At 35.8% G+C, this 11,135-nt stretch overlaps 1 protein-coding gene across 1 annotated transcript in view; it reads right to left on the bottom strand.

The window, feature by feature from the left end:
* Positions 1-9,814, bottom strand: part of LOC106876684 (cyclin-dependent kinase 2) — a 49,481-nt gene extending 39,667 nt beyond the window's left edge. The window contains exon 1 of the mRNA XM_014925317.3: positions 8,868-9,814. Coding sequence (XP_014780803.1) covers positions 8,868-8,983 — 116 coding nt within the window. The 5' untranslated portion in view covers positions 8,984-9,814. The remainder of the gene's footprint in view (positions 1-8,867) is intronic.
* Positions 9,815-11,135: the final 1,321 nt, after the last annotated feature.

Genomic DNA, 11,135 nt, shown 5'->3' on the forward strand with positions numbered 1-11,135 from the left:
CAAACTGTCTTCTGCAATTCCCTCTCTGTGAAAAATATGGGCACAGCTCTTTTAATCCAGACCAATCCAATAAGGACAAAAAATTATTTAAAAAAATACTGAGCTTATAAATAGTCACAAATTTTTTTGTCTGCTTCTACATCTTTAGATTAATGATGGCCCCCAAGGTGAACAGGATCTCAACGAGACAGTCAAGTGTACATAAAGTGTATATACATATGTATACAGAACACACAAGTGAACCAGTAAATGAGAACAGCACAAGGAGGTGGTGGTGGTGGTGGTGGTGGTGGTGGTGGTGGTGGTGGTGGTGGTGGTGGTGGTGCTATCAGTGACCTACATGTAACACACAACAGGCATCACCGTCAGCTTCGGCCAGCTGCTTACTCCTTCTAACCACCCATTAGAAGTCAGTCACTATCATAGTATTTCCACTTCCTCTCTGTGAGAGAGAGAGGGGGGGAAAAGGGAGGAGAGGGGGAGAGAGAATAGAGAGGGTAGAGGGGAGGGAGGAGAAAGAGGAGGAGTGAGGAGTGACAGAGAGGGGAGGGAGTGTGTGTGCATGAACATGTTCCAAAGCCTATACATATATACATACACAGGGTGTCCACAAGGTCTGGGTACATGAAGAACAAAAAAATCACAACATGAACAATTAAATATAAGAAATAATAATTTCTTAAAGTATGTGTTAATCCCCATGTACCCAATGTACCCAGACTTTGTGGACACCCTGTATATATATATATATTCTTTTACTTGTTTCAGTCATTTGACTGCAGCCATGCTGGAGCACCGCCTTTTGTCAAAACAAATTAACCCCAGGACTTATTCTTTGCAAGCCTAGTACTTATTTTATTGGACTCTTTTGCCAAACCACTAAGACACAGGGACATAAACACACCAACATTGGTTGTCATACAATTTGGGGACGGGGGTGCAAACACAGACACAAATATATATATATGACAGGCTTCTTTCAGTTTTCATCTACCAAATCCACTTGCCCAAGGTGCCATGCAGTGGTTGGGAAGCAAACTTCTTACCAAACACCCATGGAAAACAAACCTCATCCAGCTATTCTGATTATGTCTGTGCACACGTTTGAATGTGGTGTGTGCCAGAGGGTTTGCAAATCCAATGGGGGTCTTAAAAGACATGTTAGGATCCACAATGAGCAGAACTTACTTGCAGGTATTGGTAGCGCAAATCAGAGGTGCAATCTGTGTGGGTGTTTTTTCAAAACACTGTCTGGTTTAAAAAGCCACATCAGACGCCATGAAAGGGCTAAGGTGTAGGTGCAGGAGGTGGTCAAACTCTGTTTAAGGAGTAGACAACCACCATGTATATGTATATATATATATATATATATATATATATATATATGCCTTACTGAGCGAGGTCGTTGCCAGTGCCACTGGATTGGCTCCTGTGCAGGTACCACATAAAAAACACCATTTGAGTGTGGCCATTGCCAGTACCGCTCGACTGGCTCTCGTGCCAGTGGCACGTAAAAACACCCACTATACTCTCGGAGTGGTTGGCGTTAGGAAGGGCATCCAGCTGTAGAAACTCTGCCAGATCAGATTGGAGCCTGGTGCAGCCATCCGGTTCGCCAGTCTTCAGTCAAATCGTCCAACCCATGCTAGCATGGAAAGCAGACGTTAAATGATGATGATGATGATATATATATATATATATATATATATATATATATATATATATATATACACACACACACATACATACACAGGGTGCAGTGAATAAACTCACCAAAATTTCACAAAAATGAAAATAACAAACATCTCATTTTAAGATATTACTCTTTTACCTGTTTCAGTTGAGCAAATCGACCCCAGGACTTATTCTTTGTAAGCCTAGTACTTATTCTAACGGTCTCTTTTGCCGAACCGCTAAGTTATGGGAACATAAACACACCAGCATCAGTTGTCAAGCAATGTTGGGGGGGGACAAACAGACACAAACATACACATATATATTCGACGGGCTTCTTTCAGTTTCTGTCTACCAAATCCACTCACAAAGCTTTGGTCGGCCTGAGGCTATAGCAGAAGACACTTGCCCAAAGTGCCATGCAGTGGGACTGAACCCGGAACCATGTGGTTCGTAAGCAAGCTACTTACCACACAGCCACTCCTACACCTATATATTTACCAAAATTACAAAAAAATATCTTGAAATACTAAAGAGTAAATTCGTTCCATAAAATTGCCATTGGCTTCAACCACGGCCTCCAGACGACTTTGGAATCTTCTGCAACTCTTCTGGACAGTCTCCTTATTTAAGTTGGTGAATGCTGCCATAATCCTCGTCTCCAGTTCATCTTTGGTGATAAAAGGAGTAATAATCAAGGGGGTTGCTGTCTGGGGAGTTAGTGGGCCAGATGTTAGGGGTGATGTGGTCACAGAAACTGTCTGACAGCCATGACTGGGTTCTCCTGTTTGTGTGGCAAGGTGCAGAGTCCTGTTGTCAGAGACAGAGTCATCCATAAGCTAGATATTCTATCATCAGAGAGAGAAAGAGAAATGTCAGAAAATACAGAAATGAAGGTGTTGCCACTATTAAAGTTTGAACTTCAAACTTCAATAGTGACAGCATCTTGAATAAAGGCTGCATGGACACGTTTTTAACCTGAAAGAAAATCACACTGCATGGACACGTTTTTAACCTGAATGAAAATCACACTGCATGATACCCATGCAGCAGAAACATATGTCAGACATAAGTCTAAACTAAATATGGTGTATAAATTGTTACAGTATTAATCTCCTTATTTATTGAAATTGTTTTGGATATTAACTCAGTAAACTGCTTATAATCCAATGAAGCAAACCCAGGATTTACCCATCAGATGAAATACATTGGGATTGAAGAGCATAGGCTCAAATCATCAAAGAATTTTCCGTTCTTCCCAAGCGTCAGTTGTTCCCTCACCCATCTTTTGTTTTCTGTAAATTCGAAATGTGTATATATATATATATATATACTAGCAGAGATATCCAGCGTTGCCCGTGTAACATGCAATTGAAGAATGAGACTTTTCTGTTATATTTTCTTTAAGGAACTGGAATACCTAGGATTCGAATTTCATCAAAATTGCACATGAGGGTCCTTTCCCTCTTTACACACCCTAAAAAAATTCTAATCATGACACATGTATCCCATACTATTGATATTTATGCGCATATTCCAAAATTCCAGTCTTCTGGAACCAATAAAAATGATTTTGCTCCTGAAAAATGGAGCTCATGGAGCTCTAAAATGTGGGAATGAAGGCCCCTATTGGGGGTGGGGGTGTAAATGTCAACAAGTTGAATTGTTGAGAATGTTTTTAACTTGGGTCTTACAGTATGCCTGTATATACGTGAGAGTATAGTTTCACTTTAATAATTTCAGTATGAAATTGAAAGTATTTAAGTGAAAGTATCTGACATTACAGTAGAGTGATGTTATTGTTTCACTTTTGACACGTAATACTGAAATAGTGGAGGAGATATGATATTGCTGTAGGCTCGAACTATGCAAGAAGTTAAAATTTTTTGGGGCTAAGACACTACATGGACCCTAAGTAAGGCATGTGTAAACTTAGAATGAAATTGGTTGTGTAGTTCTCGAGTTTTAGGGATTCACACAGACACACATTCTCATCTTTATATATATATAGATATATATATATAGATATATATATATACACACACACCCAAACACATATATATATATATATATATATATATATATATATATGTGTGTGTGTATCAATAAATGCCAATGAAGTTTGGTAAAAAAAGGTGATCATGTACATACTTTCTTGCTGTTGTGATTAGAACACCTCGTAAATATTCCTTGTTTTTCCTTGTGGAGCAAATGCAAATAGGTTTGTTTTGCTTCCCACTCTTGAGCAGCCAACATACAGTTGTTCATGTGAGAAGCAGGGCTCTTCCAAGAGAAGACCAGCCACAGAGAAGATCTGACCCTGAGATATGTTAATGGACATGGCAAAAGTGACACGAATGGGGAATTGAAGTCTTCTGAATGTAAAAGGAATGTCTGCTCCTGATGGAGTAAGAGGAATTCTTGGAATAAAGACGCCATCACTTTTTCCACATCCAGAAAGAATGGTAGCCTCGATAACATGTGACATCATCTTCTTTATCCCCATGATTTGAATTTCATCAAAAATGCATATGGGGGTCCTTTCCTTCTTTACAGACCCTAAAAAATTCTAATCATGACACATGTATCCCATAGTACTGATATTTATGCGCACACTCAAAAATTCCAGGGTTATGGACCCTGTAAAAAGGATTTTGCTCCTGAAAATGGAGCTCATGGAGCTGAAAAATGTGGGAGTCAAGGCCTCTATTGGGGGTGGGTGTTTTAATGTCAACCAGAGAAGTTGAATTGATGGGAATCTTTTTAACTTGGGTCTTATATGTATTGTTTGAATTTCTTTGAAATAGGAAATATATGTTCACTGAGTTTGTAAAAGAGAGCAAAGCTACAGGAAAGCAAAAGACGAATGATCACGATAATCAGTCAGCTACCCTAGCTTAGTCGTTACCACTCCCCAATGTAGGATTCGTCACCATACAGGTGACAGGCACAGCTGTAAGATGCATTACAAATCTATAGCAACTGGAAGGGCATGACCCAATTGAAATAACATGTGACATTTGGTGTAAAGGGAAATGAAAGTGTTGCCTCTGGAGTTTGCAAATGACCACTATATCGATAGGTAACTGGGCGGAAAAAATTTACAATCAATAACTGTATTCGTCTTTGCTTAGGAAAAATGACTAAATTGTGGGTGTGAAGTGCCCATGAAGGGGTCTTTGTAATTCCTAAGAAGAAATTTTAGAAATATTACTTTATTTGTGTGTAATATGAATGGTTAAAATTTCATCAACATCAAAAATATATGAACTTTCAAGGGGGTTATAGCCGTTATGCATAGAATATAATTTCCAAATTTCTTTAGATCCATTCAGTACTTTTGACATAGTTTTGGATAATAAAAAAATGACTAATGTGTGTGTTTGTGTATGGGTGTATATATGTATACATATACATGTATGCATATAGATCTATATCTATACATATATGTGTACATATACATCTATATGTATACATATACATCTCTCTCTCTCTCCTATATATATACATGTATATGGATACATTTGTGCAGATATACATATGCATGTATGTATGTATGCCTGTATATATGTGAGAGTATAGTTTCACTAGTAGTCTCAGTATGAAAATGAAACCATTAAAGTGAAAGTATCTGTCATTACAGTATCAAAATGTGATGTGTTTTTACGTAGGATTGGTATTGTGTCCGTTTCTTTTACTGTGAGTGTTTCTCCTTCCTTTTTTTTTTGTATTTGTTGTTGGATTGTTCGTAAAGGTTCATAAGAGAAAGTAGGAGTTGAAAGGATCTGTATAGGTAGTAGAAAGAGGAAATTAGATTTTATTAGAGGGGAAAATGTTAATTTGTGTAGTTTTATGGGAGTTATTTTGACGGAAAAAAATGACGCTGTGACCTCAGTTATGGTATTTAGAATATTAATTCCAATTCTTTCATCCAAGAAATTTGGAATTGTGTAAATGTATGAATTTTAAACATATACACACATACAGAAAATCTGCCTTTTACAGATTATATATATATATATATTCTTATTTATATAAGGTCATTATTATACAATAATGCCTCACGCTATGAGGGATTCACGCTAGCTACTTGATAAATTCTTGTAAAAGAATTCGTCCTATTATTGAATTTATATATATATATATATATATATATATATATATATATATATATATATATATATATAAGAGTTGGCTGAATGATGTTAGGAGCTGTGAAATCTTGCATGCATTAACTTCAAGCCTTCTTATTAATAGCTTCATTGTTTCTTTCCAGGTTTAGCCCCAAAAGACATTTATGCTGATATGGTTGCTATCGAAAGATCGCCACAGTAGCAGTTGCAAGATGTCCAGACGTTGGGGGTGATCTTCAAGACTCTCCTTTTCCCTCCTTAAATTCAGCTGTTGATAAAGCTGGATCTTCATCTAATGTAGCAACCATATCAGCATAAATGTCTTTTGGGGCTAAACCTGGAAAGAAACAACGAAGCTATTAATAAGGTTTGAAGTTAATGCATGCAAGATTATTTCTGTATGATCGCTCGATATTCTAGGAATGGCCAGGAAATTCCCCACTAAATCATATTCTGCTTTTTTATAAAAGAGGCGACATTGATAGTGTGGATCCAGGGTGCACTATCTGAATAAAAATAAATGGTTACAGTAAAGACAATCTAATGAAGGTACTTCTATAGTTTTAGAAATACAGTATTGAAAAAAAGACAGCATACGATGATCAGTTGCTGCCATGTCTTCTAACACCTGAATATGATTTAGTGGGAAATTTCCTGGCCATTCCTAGAATATCGAGCGATCATACAGAAATTCTCCCATTAGCATATGCTAACATTAAATGGTACTTTTTGGTTACCTGAGCCCCATTAAAAAGTTGGGTTATCTCCCCAATAAAAAGTTGAGTTTATGTAGCGACAAGAGATTGGCCTCCTCAATAGTTCATGGTACGATTTGTTATAAAAATGTTATCAGATTCAATAAGACGTTTAATTTTTTTAGTTTTCATGTTTATTAATTTTTTTCAGTTTTGTATGATTTGTTATAAAAAATATCTGATTCAATAAGATGTTTAATTTTTTCACTTTGCATGTTTATTAATTTTTCATTTCTTTTTTCTTTTGTTTTATTGAGGGTTAAGCATTTTTTTAGTTGGTGGAGATAACCCAATTTTTTAATGGGAGTGAGATAACCAAAAAGTACCCATTAACCAAGGTTGTCTGGACGTTAGCAACCAATGTTACTATTAGGTATCATGGATTAAGCGTTAATCACTTTGATAGTCTGATGTAGAGTGATATTAGCAATCAGTGCAACAACAATAATATGGCGTAGAGAATGAGATTCCTGTGTATGATGAAATGACAAGGTCCCAGGTTCGCCCCTACTACCTGGAGACATGTCTTCTACCATACTTAGGGCAGCCAAAGCCTTGTAAGTGGAACTGGGCCAACAGCAACTGCCGGAGACCTATTGGTCTTGATGATTGAAGAAACTAATATTCATTCAGTAAGTCATCCGTGACACAACTTCTACATGAAAGACCTGCTCAAAATAGAAGTTACATCTATCTCCCTCACGAACTCATGGAGATTACGTGGTCGTTCGCTGAGCCTTTAAAAATAACAACCGAATCTCCCACATGAGCGAAAGGAGTCTATATGTCACTAACCTGCTAGAAACAGCAGGAAGTCTCCCTCAAATCATAGTTTTCATTATCTCGTAGATTGCAACTTCAAGCAATCTGTTGAATTCATCTGACGTCAATTTATTTTTTTGCACATTCGTAATCTCGACATGTAAAACCTTTTTCACTTTAATGTTTTTGTCTATATTTAATTTCGATTTGCATATGTTCGTCAATTCTCTACAATCTCTTTAAAGTAAACAAACTTAAATTGGGGGGGGGGGGGGGCAAGACGGGGAATATTTGTAATCTCCAACATCTAAAATATAGAAACCCGAAAAATTTTTTTCCAAAAAATGCATTTTTCAAGGATAGGTGCGAAACTGCATTAGCCCCTTAAAACCTAGGAATCCGAATAAACTTTTTCAGAAAAATGCATTTTTTAAGGGGAGATACGCATCTGCATTATTAGACAATGCAGCAATGAAAGACAATAAAACTGGAATGCCTTGATCAGAAAACAGAAGAGAATAACAACAGACGAGAATAGGACTATTAACCCTTGAGACAATTGGCTGCAAATATTTAGGAATGTTTTAATTATGAGACGAGTTTTTTTTTCTTTTTCAGCATGGTGTCTTCCGAAAGATTCTATTGAAAAAAAAAACGGTTCATTGTAAGAATGTATCACGACTCAGTGTACAGAAGTGGGGTGACACAAAGTGTAAAATATTAAAAATTGTATCAGAATCGTGATCCCCCGTTGTATGAAACACAGGAATACAATAAAAAGAAAAAGTAATGAAGACAAAAACTGCTCTTTCCTTTCTCATGCGGTATAGGATTTGGTCCCGTTTTAAAGGGAAGGAGAGCTGAAGTAAGGTAGTTTTAGATTACATATAGTCCATCTGGACCATACAGTATCTGAAATAAGAGAAAGTGGTTTGTGACGGGAATAACTTTGTTCAGAGATCTGCTCAATTTTTGCACATGCGTACATCACACACATACATGTCCCCCCCCCCCCCCCCCGCCCACGTTTATACACATACATACTGTATATCTAAAACTTCAGGTCTCCTTCCCTTTAAAACAGGTCCAAATCCTATACCGCATGAGAAAAGAAAGAGAAGTTTTTGCCTTCATTACTTTTTCTTTTTATTGTATTCCTGTGTTTCATGCAACGGGAATCACGATTCTGATACAATTTTCAATATTTTACACTTTGTGTCACCCCAATTCTCTACACTTTTTCTTCTTCATAAGGCATGGGACTTAGAGGAGAACTAATTTCGCAACTATTTTTAGTAGGCTGTTTCGACCACCTCCATGGACTCCGTTATGCGAAAATGTGAATTATTTTAATATATTTTGTGGTCCTTTGAATCAAAGAATTTTAACATGTAGAAACACACACACATATATATATATATATATATATATATGTATATATATATATATATATATATATATATATGGATGGATGGGAATGTGTGTGTGTGTAGAATGTATGTATGCATACGTGTTTGTGTATATAATAAAACTGTATACTCACGCATCCAGCCTGATCTTCTTCAAAGCTACAAACTGTCCAGTAATCTTGTCCCGTGCTTTATAAACAACACCATAAGTTCCTTCCCCGATTTTTTCCACTTTTTGGAAATTGTCCATCTTCTAAGATGGTTGTATAGATTAGAGTATTTAATCAAAGATATGTGTTTATAGATATATGTGTCTATCTGTGTGAATGTAGCTGTGTATGTGTGAGGGACTAAAATATGTAAAGTTATGCATATGTATATGTGTATTTATAAAGCATATATACATACACACACAAGTGTGTGTGTGTGTGTGTGCATATATAAAGCAGAAGGTTCTAAGTAAAAATATACTTTTGCCTGTCACATAAGCATGCTCATGAAAATGCATTGATTTTATAAATGTAAAAGTTTATAAAATGCCATACATAGCTGTATATGTAGAAAAGACATGCATTTACAAGTAAATATACAAATACATATAACGCCAAGATAAAGAGAACAGAAGCAATGTGTCTACCCTCGGGGTGGAGGTAGGGTGAGGCAAGCGGAGACGGGGATTTCCCGCCAAAACATAACACCGTCCCAATATGCCAACTGTCAGCTTGGTCTAATTCTTCTCAGACGCCTCACTTGACCAGCACTTTTAAGCAGAGGGGTCAGCAAAGTGTAGCGAAAAGCTTTCAGGCCAGAGCTAACTGCAAGTTATCCCCACAGATATTTAGGTCACTAGAGGGTGGTAATACAGTAGAGATGAGGTGGGAACTCGAGGAAATGTTGACAATCTCCCACCACGCTTACAAATAGTCCTTTTGCTCTGTGATGTCACTTCCGTACCCAAGCTGAATCGCGGGAAATCTGTACAGTATTTTTGTTTTATTGTTCGAACATTAGTGAGTTTACAAAATGTCTGTTTCTATAAATATAGGGGGTGATATATTTGTAACACACTGTACCTTTGTTCATATTCATTCTCAGCAGCAGAGAATTTAAAGTAAATAAATATATATATATATATATATATATATATATATATATATATATATATATATATATATATATAGAGAGAGAGAGAGAGAGAGAGAGAGAGAGAGAGAGAGAGAGATATGTGTGTGTGTATGTGTTTAGCTATAAATGTATGTATATATGTGTGATATATATATATATATATAATAGTAATAATAGTATGTCTTACTATTTTACTTTTTCAATTTTTTATCAGACTCTTTTTTTAAATGCAGTCTTGCATGCTAATGATGAATATTGCATTCATTTATTTTTTCTAGCAAGTAAGAGTAAAACCAAGTGGTTGAAAAAAAAATTATCAAGATCTCTCTCTCTCTCTCCCCCCTTTCTCTCTCCCTCGTGCTCTCTCTAAACGTGTGGACTATATATATATATATATATATATATATACACACTCAAATATACATACATTATACACATATATATATATATATACACACACATGCCTATCTGTCTGTGTATATATATATATATATATATGGAAAACTATAAAAAAAAATAAACTGGAAACGCGGAGTGGTTGTAATGGAGTATCGATGCACTTTTGAATTTGAATGAATAAACTTTCTTAAAATATTTGAACTGGTAACAAGTTTATATTTATCTAACTAAATATTAGGATATTTTTTTCTCGGCCTTATGGTCAAGATCAATATCAATTTCTAATATTTTCTGTTCAGTTTGTGCATCCTCTCGCATACGTGTGTGTGTGTGTGTGTGTATATATATAGAGAGAGAGATATGATCCACATGCGTGTGTATACCTTTTTTATTAAAGTTGCCAAAACTTTACAAAAAACAAAAAGACTGCTACTCAGAGTTTCACGTTCCCGATCCTTGGTCAGTTCTGATATACATATATGCCATCTTTCGATAGCCGTACATGTAAAGTGAAAACCTTTCTTCGGCAATTTCCGTAAAAAAAACCTTACATAGTTTTTTTCTTCTGAATCACTTATGTTTGTATATTTTTTGTATACACAAAATATATATGTATATACATATACTTACAGCCACATAAACACACATATATACACAAAAAGTACATGAACACAAGTGATTCAGAAAATGAAAGAAAAAACATTTTTACGGAAATTGCCGAAAGCTTTCACTTTTCATGTACGGCTATCGAAAGAATGTCTTATACGTATGTATGTATATCTATATACTAATATAAATAATATATAAATATATTCATATATCCATACATATATGTACGTACCTACATCTATAAGTATACATACATGCATATATCGGTA

This window comes from Octopus bimaculoides, chromosome 16, assembly GCF_046866305.1.
Source record: "Octopus bimaculoides isolate indiv1 chromosome 16, ASM4686630v1, whole genome shotgun sequence".
NCBI classification, from domain to species: Eukaryota; Metazoa; Mollusca; class Cephalopoda; order Octopoda; family Octopodidae; genus Octopus; species Octopus bimaculoides.